Source organism: Ursus arctos, unplaced genomic scaffold (assembly GCF_023065955.2).
Source record: "Ursus arctos isolate Adak ecotype North America unplaced genomic scaffold, UrsArc2.0 scaffold_25, whole genome shotgun sequence".
Lineage (NCBI taxonomy): Eukaryota > Metazoa > Chordata > Mammalia > Carnivora > Ursidae > Ursus > Ursus arctos.
In genome coordinates this window covers 37,207,399-37,226,429 of record NW_026622930.1, presented here as the reverse complement: position 1 = coordinate 37,226,429, position 19,031 = coordinate 37,207,399, and the positions used below count along the sequence as shown (strand labels likewise).

The 19,031-nt window shown below is 37.9% G+C and overlaps 1 protein-coding gene and 1 long non-coding RNA gene across 2 annotated transcripts in view; one reads left to right on the top strand and one right to left on the bottom strand.

Moving 5' to 3' along the window:
- The window catches only part of LOC130544840 (uncharacterized), a 67,726-nt gene that overhangs the window by 5,642 nt on the left and 43,053 nt on the right, over positions 1 to 19,031 (bottom strand). The gene's annotated exons all lie outside the window — the stretch shown is intronic.
- Positions 10,016 to 19,031, top strand: part of HIF1A (hypoxia inducible factor 1 subunit alpha) — a 41,309-nt gene continuing 32,293 nt past the window's right edge. The window contains exon 1 of the mRNA XM_026480437.4: positions 10,016 to 10,514. Coding sequence (XP_026336222.1) covers positions 10,480 to 10,514 — 35 coding nt within the window. The 5' untranslated portion in view covers positions 10,016 to 10,479. The remainder of the gene's footprint in view (positions 10,515 to 19,031) is intronic.

Sequence of the window (19,031 nt, the reverse complement as noted above, 5' to 3'; positions counted from 1 at the left end):
TATCTCTGGACAGACACACAAATACTGGTAACAATGGTTTCTTTGCAGAGAAGAAAAAGTAAGGGAGGTCAGAACGTTTTTATTTGCTCATTTCTTGAATTTGAATTTTTTCTAGCCAAAAGCATAACATACCCCACAATCACACACATAGTTATATTACTCAACTTTTCCTCATTCTAAAATTGACACTCTAGGAAGATGAACTATGCTTTTCTCCTCCCCACCCCAGGTATCACAGTTTAAGTACCATAAAGGAGCGGCATGGTCTATAATCCTGGTTCCACTGATTCCTAGCTTTGTTACTTTGTATTTTTACCTCTTTGACCTTTAACTTACTGATCCATGACACAATCACCACAATTCCAACCTCACAGGGATGTCATAGTGCTTAAATGAAAGAGTATATCTTAAAAGGCTTACCCCAGAGGCACCTGGGTGGTGCAGTTGGTTAAGTGTCTGACTCTTGGTTTCGGCTCAGGTCATGATCTCAGGGTTGTGGGATCAAGCCCTGCATCAGGCTCCCTGGTCACCTCAGAATCTGCTTGAGATTCTCTCTCCCTCCTTCTCCCTGTCCCTCTGCCCCTCCTGCTGGTTCTCTCTCCCTAAAATAAATAAATAAATCTTAAAAAAAATTAAAATGCTTAGCTCAGTGCTTAGAATATGACAGGTGGTTACATGGGGCGCCTGGGTGGCACAGCGGTTAGGCGTCTGCCTTCGGCTCAGGGTGTGATCCCGGCGTTATGGGGTCGAGCCCCACATCAGGCTCCTCTGCTGGGAGCCTGCTTCTTCCTCTCCCACTCCCCCTGCTTGTGTTCCCTCTCTCTCTGGCTGTCTCTATCTCTGTCAAATAAATAAATAAAATCTTTAAAAAAAAAAAAAGAATATGACAGGTGATTAAGAGATTATTGTTCTTATATCGTGGACACCATCCCAGATTCTAGAGCTGCCAAGATAAAAGTTTCCTATTCATATGGAGCCCACACTCTACGATGGCACACAAACCTATAGATTAAACAAAAAATATATGTCTGGCCCACAATGGATTGGACACGATGTATACAAAATTAAATAAATGATACAATAATATTATCTAAGTATGCTAACATATTAGTATGGACTGGGATGGGGACATAAAGCAGGCAAGGCAGATTCTCAATAACCATCTTTCTTTGGGTTATTAGTTTACCAACTTATATCCAACAGGTGAAAAAATATGTGGATATCCTATAATCTTTCGCATCAGGAGGTAGTATTACCATTCCTTTTCAAAGATAGGACTCTGTTCTCTTTTTCTTTTGTATCTTTCCTTTCTAGAAATGAAAACTTTTATGGAGCCGTGGCTTTTCAGTATCTTTTTGCTGACTTTGATATTGGAAAAATATCCAAATATCACTTTTCTTTTTAGTCAAAGGGATGTTTTATCAAGGTTTATTCTTACAAATTTATGCTTTTTGCTTTATTCAGGAAAATATGAAAACTTGACTTTGGAAATGTATTCCTTTTGTGGCTTATAATTCGTAGACTATGTCTTAGAGTAGTTTTAGGTTTATAGAAAAATTAAACAGTAAGTACAGAGAGTTCCCACGTATTCCCTCTTCCTCCACCTGCAAACACACCCATTTCTCTTATTCTTGACATCTTGGATTGGTATGGTACATTTGTTATAACTGATGAAGCAATATTGATACATTACTATTAAATAGAGTCCATAGTTTACATTAGGTTCACACTTGTTATAGAGTTCTATGGGTTTTGCCTAATGCATGATGTCATCTATCTACCATTAGGGTCTTATACAGAATAGTTTCATTGCCCTAAAAATTCCCTGTGCTCTACCCATGCATCCTTCCCCTCTTCCCTCTAATTCCTGGCAACCACTGATCTTTTTACTGTCTCCATAGTTTTGCCTTTTGCAGAATGTCACATAATTAAAATTATGTTATGAAGCCTTTTCAGATTGCCTTCTTTCACTTAGCAAAGTACGTTTAAAGTCTTCTTAAATCTGCATTTAATGTCTTTTAGTGACTTGATAGCTCATTTCTTTTCAGCACTGAATAAGATTCCATGGTCTGCATGTACCACAGTCTGTTTACCCATTTACCTATTAGTGAGTTTTAGTTGCTTCCACTTCTTGGCGATTATGGATAAAGTTGCTCTATACATTCATGTGTAGGTTTTAGTGTGAATGTAAGTTTTCCACTCATTTGGTAAACACCTAAGAGCATCGTTGCTGGATTGTATGGTAAAACTGTTTAGCCTTGTAAGAAAATGAGAAATTCTATTCCAGAGTGCCCATACCATTTTGCATTCCTACCAGCAATGAATGAGAGTTCCTGTTGCTCCACATCCTTGCCAGCACTGGATGTCAGTGCTTTGGATTTCAGTCATTTTAAATGTGTAGTAGTATCTCATTGTTCTTTAAATTTGCAATTCCCTAATGGCATATGATGTTGGGCATCTTCTCATACGCTTGTTTGCCGTCTGTATAACTTTTCTGGTGTGGCATCTGTTCAGATCTTTTGTCCATTTTTAAATTGGATTGCCTATTTTCTTATTGAGTTTTAAGATTTCCTCGTGTATTTTATATGCAAGTCCTCTATCAGATCTGTGTTTTGCAAATATTTTCTCCCAGTATGTGGCTTGTCTTTTCACTCTCTTATCAGTGGCTTTTACAAAGTAAAAGTTTTTTGGGGCGCCTGGGTGGCACAGCGGTTAAGCGTCTGCCTTCGGCTCAGGGCGTGATCCCGGTGTTATGGGATCGAGCCCCACATCAGGCTCTTCCGCTATGAGCCTGCTTCTTCCTCTCCCACTCCCCCTGCTTGTGTTCCCTCTCTCGCTGGCTGTCTCTCTGTCAAATAAATAAATAAAATCTTAAAAAAAAAAAAACAAACAAAAAGTAAAAGTTTTTAACTAAGTAGAGTCCAATTTGGCTACTTTTTCTTTCATTGATCATGTTTTTGGTGTTGAAGCCAAGGTCCCCTGGATATTTCTCCTATGTTATAACCAAAAAATTTTATAGTTTTGCATTTTATGTTTAGGTCTAACATCCACTTTGAGTTAATTTTTGTGAAAGGTGTGATAAGATCAGAATTTTGATTTTTTTTTTTTTAACATGGATGTTGAGTTATTCTAGCACCATTTGTTGAAATGACTGTTCTTTCTCCAGTGGATTGCCTTCTTTATTCCTTTGTCAGAGTTCACTTGGCTATTTTTGTGTGAGTTTATTTCTAAGCTCTCTATTCTGTTCCATTGTTCTATCTATTCTTTTGTCAATAGCACACTGTCTTGATTATTATAGCTTTATACAAAATCTTGAAATTAGGTAGTGCCAGTCCTACTTTCTTCAACACTGTGTTTGGTATTCTGATCTTTTGCTTCTCCATATAAACTTTATTTTTTTTTAAAGATTTATTCAGGAAGCCCAATGTGGGGCTAGATTCCTGGACCCTGAGATCATGACCTGAGCCGAAGGCAGATGCTTAACCAAATAAGCCACCCAGGCACCCCTCCATATAGTATCAGTGTGTTGACGATGAAAAGTAACCTCCCCGGGATTTGGATTGCATTGAGTCTATCGATGAATTGAGGAAAGAACTGACATCTTAACAATATTGAGTTTTCCTATCCATGAACGTGAAATCTCCATTTATTTAGATCTTTGATTTTTTGTTTCTGAGAGTTTTTATAGCTTTCCTCACATGGATCTTGCGCATATTAAGTTAGATTTATACCTAAGTATTTCTTTCTTTTGAGAGGGGATGTTAATGTAAATGGTATTGTGTTTTCCCCTCCAGCTCTACTGAGGTATAATTAATACATAACACTGTAGAAATTTAAGGTGTACAATGTGATGATTTGATACACGTATATGTTGCAAAGCACTTACCACAAAAGATTAGTTAACACTCTTTTACCTCACATAATTACCATTTTGTTGTTCTTGTTACAGTGAGAACATGAAAACTCTACTCTCATAGCAACTTCCAAGTATACAATACACTATTGTTAACTCTAGTCAGTGCTGCTGTGTTTTTAATTCAAATTCCAATTGCTCATTTCTCGATACAGAAATGCAATTGACTTTTCTATATTAACCTGATATCCTACAATCTCACTATAATTGCTTATTCATTCCAGGAGTTCTTCCGTTTGTTTTGTTTTTGTTCTGTTGAAACTTTGGGATTCTATTTGCTGCTCTTGTCCTTCATTTCTTTTTTGGATTCCATTCTTTTTCTGCCTTTTTGGTTTTAAAAATGAACATATCATCTGATTTATTTTAATGATTACCTTTTCCTCTCCTGTCTTTTTAAAGACTTAAAAAAAACTTAGGCCCAGGAAAGGGGTAGGGAGAGAAGTGGGATTAAAAAAAAAGAAAATAGTGGCTACCCTAGAGTTTGCAATGTACATTTATGACTAATCCAAGTACACTTTCAAATAACATTATACTTCTTCACTAGTAATGCAAATACCTTATGAGAGTTTTCCCCATCCCTCCCTTCTGTCCCTTTTAACATTGCTGCCAATCATTTCAGTTGTCCATGAGGTATAATCATTGAATGAATTTTTACTATTATTTTTCTAAAAAACTATTTGCTAGAACTAAGAAAAAATTTTTTTTAATTTATCTTCATTTCTGTAACACTCTTCCTTTTTTATGTAGATTTCAGTTTCTAACCCATATTATTTTCTTTGTCTCTGAAAAACTTCTTTTAACATTTCTTGCAAGGCAGGTCTACTGGCAAGAAATTTTTTCATTTTTATTTTTTCTTCACTTTTGAAGGACAATTTCACTGGGAACATTATTCCAGGTCAGTGTGTTCTCTTCCTTCAACACTTTAAACATTTCACTCTACCCTTTTCTTGCTTGCAAAATCTCTGAAGAGAAGTTCACTCTACTCTTTTCTTGATTGCAAGATCCTTCCTCCTCTATAGGTAATGTATTTCCACCCCACCCCTACCCAGCTTCTTTAGAATTTTTTCTCTTTGTCTTTGGTTCTCTGCAATGTGAATATGCTATGTCTGACTATAGATTTTTTTTTAGTATTTATCCCGCTAGGTATCCTCTGAGCTTCCTGGATTTGTGATTTGCTGTCTGTCATTAGTCTTGGAAAATTTTCGGTCATTAGCTCTTCAAACATTTCTTGTGCTTCTCTCTCTTCCCCTTCTGGTATTTCCATTAAATCTTCTGTAATTGTCTCACAGTTCTTGGATATTTTGTTCCATCTTTGTCGTTAATTTGTTTCCTTTGCATTTCAGTTTTGGGAGTTTGCACTGATATACTTTCAAGTTTTCGTTCTCTCACTTGTGCCCACCAAAAGCATTCTTTATTTCTGTTACATTGTTTTTCATTTCTAGCATTTTTTCATATTATTGCTCATATTATCCATCTGTTCTTGTATGTTGTTCACTTTGTCCGTTAGAACCCTTAGCACATTGATCATGGTTATTTTAAACTCCTGGTCTGATAATTCCAAAATCTCTGCCATATGAGTCTTATTCTCATGTTTGATTTAACTCTTCAGATTGTGTTTCTTGCCTGGTAGTATGTCTTGCAATTTTGTTGTTGTTGTTGAAAGCCAGACATGCTATATCAGGTCAAAGGAAGCTAGGTAGATAGAACTTCGCTATGAAGTTTTATGTTTATCTGGCTAAGAGTTAGGCTGTGTTATTGTTTGCTGTAACTGTGGTGTCTGAGGCTAAAATTGCCTCTAGTGTCCTTGTTTTTGTTTCTCTTGTTGTCTTTGGATGTCCCTAAGTGACTCTTTAAATAGGATCTGAGGTTTGTAGTTCTTTTAGCTGCAATTCCCTACTATGACACAGAAGCCCTACTGATGTGGTAGTATGGTCAGGTGTGGGAGGAAGGAAAGCATTCTATACTCCTCTGATTAGCATTCAGTGTTCTAGTGAGCCTGAATCAAGTATTTCCCCTCTCCTATGTTGAAGGCTAGAGGGGGCGCTGGAGTTGGGTGTTTCCCCTCCCCAAGGTCACTTAGGCTCTGGCAAAAAAGTTTCCTTTGAGGGCAGATCTTGTTAAGAAGGACAGAGTGCTCTGGGAGTATTTTTTAAAGTTACTTTCCCCCTCCCCCATAAAGATTTCTCAGATCTTCACAATGAGAATTTATTAGGGTTCCTGAAGGTAAAACAGAAAAGTTGTGGGACCGCTCTAAGGCTGAGCCCCTGAGTTTTTAGCTCTCAAGCAGGTCTGCACAGAGCCTCCAGCAATTCCACAATTAGAATTTAAAGTATTCCTACTGATATTTGCTCCAACTGTCATGTTGGCTTCAGCTGCTGGCTTCCACTCCTGGTAAACTGTGATCTTCTGGTAAACTGCGATTCTCTCTATCCGTCTGTCTCTCCAGTTTTCAGGGCAGCAGTTTGCCCAGTGACCTCAATTCTCTGATGGGTCTAAGAAGAGTTGTTGGTTTTCAGCTTGTTCAGTTTTATTTTCTATTGTGAGAATGGGAGCTTCCAAGCTCTTTACATGTTGAACCAGAAACTGAAAATCCTTCAGCATTTCTCTGTAAAATTATGCTTAAAATCTCTATCATAATTAAAAAGTGCTAGTGGCAAAATTTCAGGCTATTCTTATTCTCTGTAAACTCAGACAAATATATGTATTTATTTTGTTTTGATCCTTGAAAGAAAAAACAAAAGATTTTTAATGTCTGTTGTCTTCTAAGCCCTTTCCTTCCAAATGATCTGCTTCTTTTGGTCTGTTATTGTTCTAATAACACAATAGGTCGAAGGTGGGGGAGGAACTAAGGGCACTAATAAGACAAGAATCACTAATTGACCACAAGTTCTTCCCATACAGTTTGATATAGTCTAAACTATCTGAATCTGATGTACTTCACTCCTTAAAAGCATCAATGCTCCATATTATTTAGTAGTAATCCAAATTCCAAGTTTTACCGTGCCTCCTCCTCAGTCACTGATGAACTTCCTGCTTCCTACTTAATATGGGTTAAGAGTCAAGTCATTTGCAAGTCATCTGTCAGTCTACATAGAAAGTTCTGCAGAGTATTTTGGATTCAAATCTGGACATTTACAAAAATTAGAAAGTGAATAAATAAGACTGTTCATTAAGGATTATTTAAATTATAACAACCTAAATACATTAATTAATAGGTGTTATAAAGAAGACGATTTAAAATTTTATCCCACAGAAAACTTTGCTTTTTCTTTTTTTTTTTTTTTCAAATTCTGTTACTTAACAGGATTGACTGGATTATGAAATATTATTTGGCTTATTTGTAATTATGTGAAAAAAAATTGGTTGACTATTACTGCTTTCCATGCTCATATATGTATGTGCGTATAAACATATATACATACATATTTTTTCACACATACATAAAATAGCTATTTCACACGTTTTGGGTGCAATTTTAATGAATGTTTAAAAATATCTTTCGCTGATTGAATTATCCTTCTGTTTTAAACTTTTGAAATGCTCACATTTTTTTTCATTGATTTAGATTTGCTATTACAAAATGCTCTTGGGGTGCCTGGATGGCTCAGTTGGTTAAGCGTATGCCTTTGGCTCAGGTCATGATCCTAGGGTCCTGGGATGGAGCCCTGCACTGAGCTCCCCACCGAGCAGGGATCCTGCTTCTCCCTCTACCTACTGCTCCCCCTGTTTGTGGTCTCTCTCTTGCTCTCTCTCTCTCTCTGGCAAATAAATAAATAAATAAATAAAGTCTTTTTTTTTTAAAAAAGAGTTTTTTTTTTTTAATGTAACGAACATTATACACTTTGGCTATAATCACTGGCTAAAGAAATTACTTACAAGTACAATGAGAAAGGAACTGATTGAAGATCTCTGCCATCAGGTTTACACACAAGAATGGGAACCCCAGGGGGGCCTGGGTGGCTCAGTCATTAAGTGTCTGCCTTCTGCTCAGGGCCTGATCCTGGGATCGAGCCCTGCATCAGGCTCCCTGAGGGAGCCTGCTTCTTCCTCTCCCACTCCCCCCTGCTTGTGTTCCCTCTCTCTCTGGCTGTCTCTCTCTCTGTCAAATAAATAAATAAAATCTTAAGAAAAGAAAAGAAAAGAAAAGAGAAGAAAAGAGAAGAAAAGAAAAGAAAAGAACAGAAAAGAAAAGAAAAGAAAAGAAAAAAGAAAAGAAAGAAACCCATGGGCAGTTCCCAAGTTGAAAATAGAGAATATACGTGGACCTATATTAACATAGTAGGCATTCTTGGATAGTTATAACTAGCTGAACTGTGACAGCAGCTCAAATAATTATTACTAGCAGAGGCACAAATTTGGGGGTAATAATAAGAGGAATAATGGGAAAAAACCCCACCAACAATACTAATGCTAACACTTACTGACTGCTTATTATGGCCAGGAATTGTTCTAAGTGCTTCACAATGTATTATTTCACTGAATTATGCCATAATTCTGTGACATAGACATAAGTGAGTAAACTGAGGCACTGAGAGATTAAATAACTTGTTAGTAAGTGTCAGTCTGTATTTAAACTCACTCTTGACTGGCATCACTATGTTTAACATTGAGTTTTCAGAATGTTAACTTAAATGGTTTGTATTTTACCAAGTTATCCATTTCACAATTAAAAACAAAACATGAGTAAATATTTTTGGTCCTTTCCTCTTTTCAGGCATTTCCAATGGTATTTTTAAAGAAAACATATCATTCAGCAACGTAAATCTAAAAACAAAAACAAAACAAAAACTAACATTAAGATCAGTCTTTATATCTTTATGGGTCTATTGATCAGTTAAAATGAGGTGAAGCAGTTGTTAACAGTTTAGTGCTATGTTATATAGACCTTTGTTTTTACACATCAATATAACTGAATCCACTACAGATATCCACAATAATATACAACTCAAAGCTGGATTGCAACAATATATAACTAATAAGGCAAATGTGAGAAGTAAAATAATCCAATGTCCAGCGGAGATAAAAGTGCAATTATTCTTTGTTGAACTCAAAATACATTCTTTTTTCGCTTAAAAGACTGACAGGCTTGAAATATATACTTTTAAATCCAAAAAATGATTAAGTTTTATTCAGTAGATTGCGAAGTCAGGTTGGCAAGCAGACAATACTGGCCGCCACCATATCGGGTTAACTCTGGTTCGGCCGTCTCCTCCCTGCCCAAGTCTGGGTGGTGGGTTTGGAGAATCTTTCCTCTTTTCAGTCTACACAGTGAATTAAAGGTGATGAGTCTCAAACTAAGGATCGTCTTCCCTTTTTCCCAGTCTAAGATTATTTTTGGCTCTTGTACAAACAACAAGAAAGTAAAATGAAAGTCTACCTAAAGCCATTTTCCTCCTCTTTCCTTGAAATTTTGGTTTATGCTCCTTTATTAAAGCCACTCACACCTATTTGTAAATGCTAAAGTAATTTCAGATTTTAAGATTTCCCTGCTACCTTTACGTCCCTTGAGAAGTTTACAGCATGAGGAGTTTGTTTGCTTTATAATTTTATTTGCATTTATTCAGTAATCAAACGTCATCACAGAAAAACTTGGTGGACAAGGAGAGTACCCATGTGTTCTACGGCAGAGTGCGGTCGGTGACATGGCCCGTGGTTGGATAACCTGTTTTTCCATTGTAACACATCTAAGCAACGGATCGAAAGGGTTTTCTGCCACGACGCGAAAAGTCTGTTTTGTTGAACTGGAACTCAACGGAACTGGCGGCAACCCTGCACAACACAGCCATAGAAGAGAAAGAGAGCGGGAGACTTGCTGCACCGGGAGCAGGAAATGTGATGCAGGCTTGAGACCCAAAACCCGAAATCCCTTCTCAGCAGCGCCTCCCAAAGCCAGCCGCTGCTTTCCCTAGGAGAAGGCAGAGAGTCCCCAGACCCAGGTTGGCCGCACCCCACCTCCTTTCTCTTTCCTCCACAGCTGCACACAGACGAGCACGTGAGCGCGGCAGCGCGTCCCAGCTGTGCCTCAGCTGACCGCCTCCTGATTGGCTGAGACAGACGTGGGCTGGGGTGGGACTGGCCGCCTGCGTCCCTCGCCATTGGCTCTCAGGGAACCCGCCTCCCCCTCAGGTGAGGCGGGCTTGCGTGAGCGCGAGCCGGGATACGCGGGCGGGCGCGCCCCCGACACTCTCCTCTCCCCCCGCCCATCCCCTGCGCGTCGCCGAGCGCGCCTCCGCCCTTGCCCGCCCCCTGCCGCTGCCTCAGCTCCTCAGTGCACAGAACCACCTCGTCTGAGGAGACGGGAAGATCGGCCTCGCCGCTGCTTCGGTCAGTGCGTTGGGCCGGGCCTTGACAAGCAGCCCGAGGGGAGGCTCTTCGGAGCTGGACCTGAACCCTTGCGATTGCCGCCTGCTCCTCCTCCCTGCGTTTTACGAGGGGTTTCGCGCCTTGCACCTCCCACCTCTGGACGTGCTTCCCCTTCTCTCCTCGCTTGTGGAGGGAGCCAGCGATTAGGCCGGAGCGAGCCTGGGGGCGGCCGGCCGTGAAGGCTTCAAGGGGAACGATTCGCCATGGAGGGCGCCGGCGGCGCGAACGACAAGAAAAAGTAAGCCCATTTCCTCTGCCAGCCGCGTTCTCCGCCGGTGCCCCCGCCCGCCACCACTGGCTCGCGGGCCGGCCTCAGCGTTCCGGAGTGGGGGGGGGGCACCTTTTTGTTTCTGCCTCTTCTCTTCTCCCCTCTCCCCCAGCCTCGCCGGCCGGGCTCCCCCGCTGCCCACGTCGCCATCTTGTCGTGGGGGGTGGGAGACGCATCGAAAGTGCTTTCAGGGACTGGGGGCTGAGCCCTGCTAGCCCTGCTAGCCCTCGCCTCCCTGCCGCCTGGGCCTCACACCGCCCTCCAGCCCGCCTTGAAAACCCGGCCTGCCCTCTACCCCCATCCGGGTGGACTTCCCCTAGCCCGAAAACCCCGGGAAGAGAAACGAGCCGTAGCTCGGTCGCCGCCGTTTGCACCCTAGCTTCCGCTCCTTCCCGCCCCCATTCTCTCCGGTTTCATTGAAAACTCGGCCCGGGGCGGACCCTGCACGCTGGTCCTGGCTTCCCAGTGGGCTCGGGGCCCTGGGTTTCCGACCGAGGGGCTCGCGTGGTCGGATACGATCTGGCTGTGCGGTTGTCTAGCCGCGGCGGGGGTCTTTGCCTTTGTGCATTAGGGATTTGTAGCGGTGGCCTGAAGATGCTAACTTTAGTTTGCACGTGCAGGTTTTGTTTTGTTTTGTTTTGTTTTGTTTTAATCGCCTTGAAAAACTTGTCCAGACTGAGAGAGTAACGGGAATTTGGGAAAATCGTAACATTTTAAAGAGAACATCAGAATTGGATACTTGTGTTTATATCAGCTGTCAAGAGAGCCCAGACGTTATAAATTAATATGTGCCTCATTCATTCTTAAAAGTATCTTAGTGAAAATGTAGCGGCTGGCTGAAATTAGGCAAACAATATTAGTGAAATTGAAAAAAAAAGTATGTGATCGCAGCAAATGAAATGTATCATTAACATTTTTAGAACTGTCTTAATGAAATTGAAATATATTAAAAGAAAACCTTCTATATATATCCGACGTAAGTAATCTTATGTTAGAACTTAATGCAAGTTTTTAAAACACTTTAAAATTTGTGTCTAGGTAGTACATTATAGGATTAAGAATTTTAAGTGAAACCAGTGGGATTAAGAGTGATTCCACCACCACCCCCCCCCCCCTGCACAATTTGGTACAGTTTTGGTATTTTAACCTTTGTGGAAATCATTTTAAGGAATTGGAGATTTGTAGTAAGAGTTGTGGGTAGTAGACTGGCTTTACTCCTGAAAGTCCTTCCACTCTTCTGAAAGAGATTAGCTTCCCTAATCAGTATCAGCAGAAGATAAACTTGTTTGTGTTGTTGCTATTTTGTAGATACCATTTTGGTCCTTATTTAGTGGAATGATAAATTCTCAGTTTGTGTACACCAGAGAAAGCTCTTCTAAAATTCAAAAAGTGAGTAAACAGGTCTAGACTTAATTCCAAGAGTTGAAAGGAATTAATTGCAATTAATTTTTTAGAAGTGATTACAGTGCTTTTGATGAAATGATGAGGCTGCTAGATTATAAACGTAAAGCAGATTACCTCCGTGTAGTGCCAGTTTTCAGTCCTTATATGCTGAATCATACTTAATATTGTGCATCAAGTTATGCAGTCCCTTTTTATATGCAATATTGTACTCATTTTTCCTTTGCAGTTCATCAGTTGGGATAACAGAAGCAGCTTTAATATAAATGAAATAATTAGTTGCTGTGCATCACTCCCAATTTTAAACTAGTTCTTAGGTTTTGCTTAGTCCCATCTGTTATTTTCAAAATATTCCCATTTGAAAATTCAGCAAACTTGGATCAGATTGGCTCATATTTCTTAATATAGAGGTTCTTATAACTGGAAAGTTAAACACTTAATAAGTGGCTACTCAACAACTTTTAGATGCTATTTGTTAAAAATGTCCGGTTTTTATAATTTTCTCACTAATAATATGAAAACTTTTTGAAAAGGTAACTGAGAGATTACGGGGCAAGGTATTTTCTACTTATAGTTTTTCTGTTTTAAATGTGCTCTAGAGCCCAGGTTGGGGGGACAAATTTGTCGTCTTTAAAGGTCTAAGAAAATAAAAAACTGAAGCATTGGAAGAAATTAGAACAGAGGATGGGTATGGTTGTAATGGGTTTAACAGGGAATTTCATGTTGATTCCTTAGCAGTAGGTAGGGGCTGGACTTAATAGCACATTAATATAGATTTTTAGATTTCAAAGGAAGGTTAAGAGGTTCGTTGTTCTCTTTCAGGTTTCAGGCCAGACTCCAGTATCCAAAACCAGTTATTGGATCATTAAAGTAAAATTTCTGAGAATGGACATTTCTTAACATCTTTAACTTTTGGTCATTAAAAGTCAAGAAGCTCTCTCATTTATTAGTAAGCTTTTTTCTTGTTATAATTTTGCTTCGATTTTCTTCTTTTTTGAAGAAGAACATGCCTGGTAGTTGAGAGCATAGGATCTGGACCCAGACACTTCTTAGTTAAAACTAAGAGTCCAGTTTTTTTTACTTGTTAGCTTTGTGAGCTTGGGCAAGTTACTGAATGCTTCTGAGCCGATTTCTTCCTTTTGAAATGATGATGATATTAGCAACCATCTCCGAGGTTATTGTGAATATTAAATGAGGTAATGTTCACTGTCTGGTTTAGGAATCTTGGTAACACTATAATTGAAAATAGTCGTTACCTATTCAAGTTCTAGTTTGAACTTCCACAGCACTTAAAAAAAATTCTTTTTTTGCAAGTGTTTCCAAATATTTCTTGTGTTAGTTCTTCTCCCCACCTTTGTGCATGTTTTCTAAATCTCCTAAAAATGAAAAGACTAACACTGGATTCAGATTTAAAGCGGGGTGGGGGTTCTTTTCCAGCTAAAACAGCACACCCCTGGGTTATGTTGGCATCTAGCATCAATTATTCTTCTTGAGCATCTGCTCTCTGCCTACTCTAGGCCCCCTTCTTCACAATTTCTTATGCCCCTGTTTCCTCCCCAAATAGGCCGCTTGAATTTACTCTGGATTTCGGAGATTGGAGTGATAAACACATACACTACTCTTAAAGTTCATTTCAGCAAGGTATGTGCAAAGCACTGCAGTCTTAGGAGTGGCAGTAACTTAAAACGTTTTTTGTCTTGACACCACAATTTAGAGTAGACAATTTTATAAATACTTATCTTTGCTAAACCTGATGAGTTAATAAAATACTCCCAGTAAAGTATGTGAATCTACATGATAGAAAAACTATCCTTTGCTTTTGAATTCTCAAATTCAAATAAGACTATCGGCTTCTGTCTCAAGGCAAGGCTTCACACTGTATGTTAGTCTGATTTTTGAGGCTTGGTTTGTATGAAATCTATGTTCGTGCATTCTTTTCCTTGTGCTGTGATAGTTCATTTCTGTGGTCCACTACAAAGCATTTTGTGCAGTTTGGGGAATGTCCAATCTTTCTACCTGCTGATTTCCATTATCTTTGTGTGGGCACAAAGTTAAGATTTTGTGGTTATATTCTATTATTCTGTGTTAAGAATGGTCTGTAGGAGGCTGAGGGAGATTAGTCTCTACTGATGTTTTCTGAAGAACTCATAACAGTTGATTATGTTTGGTGGTGAAAAAAAAAACTGTTACCGTATGTGGATGTTAAAGATTTGGTTAGATTACTGTGTTTGTTCATAGATGTGTCTTCTTAAAATATAATTTTTAAAATTAGGTACTTCCTAAAAGACAATATTCTTACCTAAGATTGTTAACATAAGTGTTTCTAAAGTAGGAGAAAATAATATAAATGTGTTGTTGGATTCATTTTCTGTTAAGAAATTGATTTTAATTCATAAGAACATTCTTTTTTTATCTTGTATCTTTCTTTCTTTCTCTTTCATTTCTTTTCTTTTCTTATCTTTTCTTTCTTTCCTCAAATGATGGAACTAATTATCCAGTTGGTGGATTTTAGGCAGCCTTCTGCTACTTGTAGTGTATGTGTTATGTATGTTTTCTGCTTAACTACAGAGCTAGAAAAAAAAAATTGAAGCTAAGAGAAGTCAGTCATGTTGCTCTGTATTTTTGGTAAGAGTTTGGCAAGAATTTTTGAAGTAACTAGATCTTGGAATTTTAAAAATAATTCTATCTCTATTTCTTGGAGCATCAAGAATTAACTATTTTGGATACACCTGGATGGGTCAGTCGATTAAGCATCTGACTCTTGATTTCGGCTCAGGTCATGAACTTGGGGTCCTGAGATCCAGCCCATCACCTCCACTGGTGGGGAATCTACTTGAGATTCTCTCCCTCTTCCTCCGCTTCTCCCCGTCTCTCTCTCTCTAAAATAAATAAAATATTTTAAAAAAGAGAATTAACTATTTTGTATGTGTATTGAGTTTTATATTAAAATTCATGTTTTTTGCAATAAAAACCATCAAACCCGTATCATTTGCCAGACATGACCCTTTCAGAAAAATGTAAAACATGAAATCTGAATTTATAAAAAGAAAATTTAAGTGATTTCCTCACGACTTGTTTTTCCATAGCTTTTGAAGTGATTGTGGGGTTTTTTTTTTTAATTGTGGTTAAAAAAAACCCATATAATGTAAAAATTCCCATCTTAAACATTTCTAGGTGTACAGTTCAAGAGTGTTAAGTATATTCATATTGTGTAACCAGAATTTTTTTACCTTGTAAAACTTAAACTATAACCATTAAACAAGTCTCCCAGTTTCCCCCTCCCAGTTCCTGACAACCATCATTCTACTCTGTTTCTATGAATTTGACTACTAAGTATCTTATATATGTGGAATCGTGTTTCTGTCTTTTTGTGACTGGTTTATTTCACTTAGCATAATGTCCTCAAGATTCATCCATGTTGTAGGCATCTGTGAAAATTTCCTTCTTTTTTTACGGATAATATATACCACATTTTGTTCATCCATTCATCTTTCGGTGGACACTTAGGTTGCTTCCACTTGTTGGATATTATGAGTGCTGCTGCTATGAACACAGGTGTACAAATATCTCTTTTAAGATCTTGTTTTCAGTTCTTTTGGATATATCCCCAGAAGTATGTTGCTGGATCATATGGTAACTCTATTTTTGATTTTTCTGAGGAACTGCCATACTGTTTTACATAGTGGCTGCACCGTTTTACATTTCCACCAGTAGTGCACAGGGGTTCCTATTACTCCGTATCCTCCCCAACATTTGTTATTTTCTGTTTTTATGATAATGGACATGTTGAGGAGGTTGTGTTTTTAAGGGTTTGTTTGTGTGTAATAACCAACTTAAAAAGTTAACAACAGAGAATAGTTGCCAGGGAAGCTTTAACAGAAGTGAAGCTTCTCTAAAATGAGAATTAAGTTTTTCTAGGGACTTAGAAAGATTTGATCTGCCAGTACGTTTTCAGAAAAATACTTGATTAAAATGGTCTATCACTGTTTTGTTGTTGAAAATCCCACTTAATTGGTAACTTATTTTAAAAGGTTTTTAGAAATAATTGAAATGACTTATTTTCATAAGAAAATGGTCTCCAACATGTTACTTTTTAGTTCTGGTGACTTCAACTGTCATTTATGAGTGTTTCTTCATTTTGAAATTTTATTTGGTTATAATATTAAACATAAAGATGATTTCAAAGTGTAATTTTCAAAGTTTCTTGTTTTGCAAATGGGACAAAAATCTAGTGATGGAACATAACTGTGATTCTTCACCTACTTGTTTTGAAAGTCACAATATATTTAGGCAAATTAAGTGTTTGCTAATTAATATTGCAGTTTTCACTCATTAGTGACCATTTCCTGTAATGCTTTTTTCCTAATAGTTTGTGAGAATGTTTTTCCACTTGAAAAATAATATGGTAAAACTAAACATAAGGTTTAAAGGCAGAAGGTTTTAAGTCTTTAAGAGTTGGGATGTATTTCTATTCTTATAGATCTTACAAATTAAGATGCTAACCAAATTTCTCTAAAGTGACCCTCTCCCCTTTTTTCAGTTATAAAATTGAAACATATTTCAATGGGCAACATCGCAAATAGACTGAATTTGAAACTTATGATGTGAAAGAGAATGCTTGCACACAGTGAGTTCTTAATAAGTATTTGAATGAACAAATGAAACAAAAAATGAACAAAGAGAAAGAAGATTTTAAAGTTTTTAAAAGGTTTTTTTGGAAGTCATTATTTTCGTCTTTTATGTCCTGTTTTTCATAGGAATTTTTCTTATGCTTGGAAATGCCTTGGGCTACTTTAGAACTTTCTTGAATCTTGAATTTTATTTTTTTTGTCATTTCAAAAATATTTATAGTATCTATTAGAACCAAGCTAGAAAAATATTTTGTTAATAAATACAGCTATGTCACATGCACTTTGCCTTGAAAGTAACCAGTGCCCTGTTTTAAGGTATGTGAAAAGTTAGTGCCTACCAATTCTATATATGTAGAGCACTGAGTTAAAAAAAAAAGTTTACTAGAGGAGTCATATATGTATGGCTGCCGAAAATCAGCTAGGTAAATGTATGGAAAGTATCTTTACCTTGTTTTATCTTTAGCAAATGTTTCTTAAGTCTGCTCTAAACTGCAGGAAAGTTTGAACCAGTTTACATTCTCCAGCAGTGTTGGAGAGGGCCACTTTCTTGTACTTGGTCATCCTTAAAGTTTTTAATATGAAATACTTGGAGTTTGTAAGTGTATTGGGATTCTTTTTATTGCAGTGATGAAACACAACTCAAGCTAGTTTAAGGGGAAAAGGTAGTTATTGGCTTACACAATCTAGTTTTGGTTGGAAGAACAGTTAAATCCAGAGTCTCAAGTGGTGTCCTCATAGTGTAATTCTTTTTTTTTTTTTTTAAGATTTTATTTATTTATTCGACAGAGATAGAGACAGCCAGCGAGAGAGGGAACACAAGCAGGGGGAGTGGGAGAGGAAGGAGCAGGCTCATAGCGGAGGAGCCTGATGTGGGGCTCGATCCCACAACTCCGGGATCACGCCCTGAGCCGAAGGCAGACGCTTAACCGCTGTGCCACCCAGGCGCCCCCTCATAGTGTAATTCTTGACTTTCTCTTGAATATGACTTTGTTTATATGCCTTTGTTCTACTTGAATGTTGGCCTCATTCTGCCACTGACAGGGTATCTGTATGGTATGCAAGATGGCGCCTAGCATTCACATGCCTACATTCATACAGTTTGTATTTAAAAAAAAAAAAAAATGAAACTCCCTCTCATTTCTAGTATCCATATATCAGTCTCCTGGATGAATGCCAGTTTGCCTTGCTTGGACTACTCATTTTTAACCATGTCAGTGGGGTTCCCTGATTACATGAGTCAAATGTCTTATTGTAAAATATTTGATTGTCCTGATGTAGATTATTAATTATCTCCTTATCTAGACTCTGATCATTGCTGCTGTTGTAATGAATGGGTTATAGGTATTTGTTGAAAATCATCTAAATTCAGATTCTACAGTTTTTTACCAGTCATAATTGTTCTGCGACTATACTTGCTGTGCCTTTTGGAAAGCTTAGAGTCTCTTCTACTATGGATTAGGGTTTTCATTTCATTTCCTTAAGAAAGAGATAGTAATGACTAATGGCTAAGAACTTGGGCTCTAGAGGTTGGCTGCTTTCTTTGCCACTTACTAGCTATGTCATCTTGTACAAGTTGCTTTATCTCTCTAGGTCATACTTTCCTCAACTATAAATTAGGATGATAAGAATATTTACCTTATAGGATTGTTGTGAGGCTAGAAGAGATATTAACCCATGTGAAACACTCAGAAGAGTTCTTGGCACAAAGAAAGGACTTATAATAAACTAGAAACTATCGTTAGATTCATTTTTATAATTGTTTTTTTTCAGAAGAGTTTCACTCTCTTGAAGTCTCATATTATTGAGAATCATTCTAGCCTTCTTTGGGACAATCTGACAAAGGATGATGTCCTTTGGGCCACAACATCAGTGAACCTATATAATAGCGGTAGAATATTAGTGATGTTTTTCCTCTATTTTGGGTTTTTTTTTCCCCCAATGAATGTCAGGCCTTTGCAAATTAAATGAAGATACTTGCTGGGTTTTTTTTTTTTATAGACATGCTATTTTAAAATATCATTTTTCAATTTCCATAGTGATAATGATAAAGGAGAAAAATTCTGAAGGCTCTTTATTTGGCTATTGGAGATGGCAAATTAAGAAAGCCTACTTTTCCATGCTCTTTTGGTGTCAGGAATTCATTAAATGTCTTTTAACCTGTTTGCAGAGGAGAGTTGGAAACTTCTTGGAAAATCCTTGCCTTTGCAGATAACATAGCTAAATGTTTAAATGGATTATATGTCAAACCAGTAATCGAAGTCTTCATCGTGAATGGAGGAAGGGGTATTTTTCTTGGGTAACATGAACAAATGGATTTATTTTGATGGTTCAAAAACTTGTTTCAACCCAAGACCATTACTCTAGCACCTAACCACTATGGCCTGTAACAGGTTATTGTATATTCATTTATTTAGATATTTGTGCATCTAATTTGTCAAGCAGAGCATTGAATTGT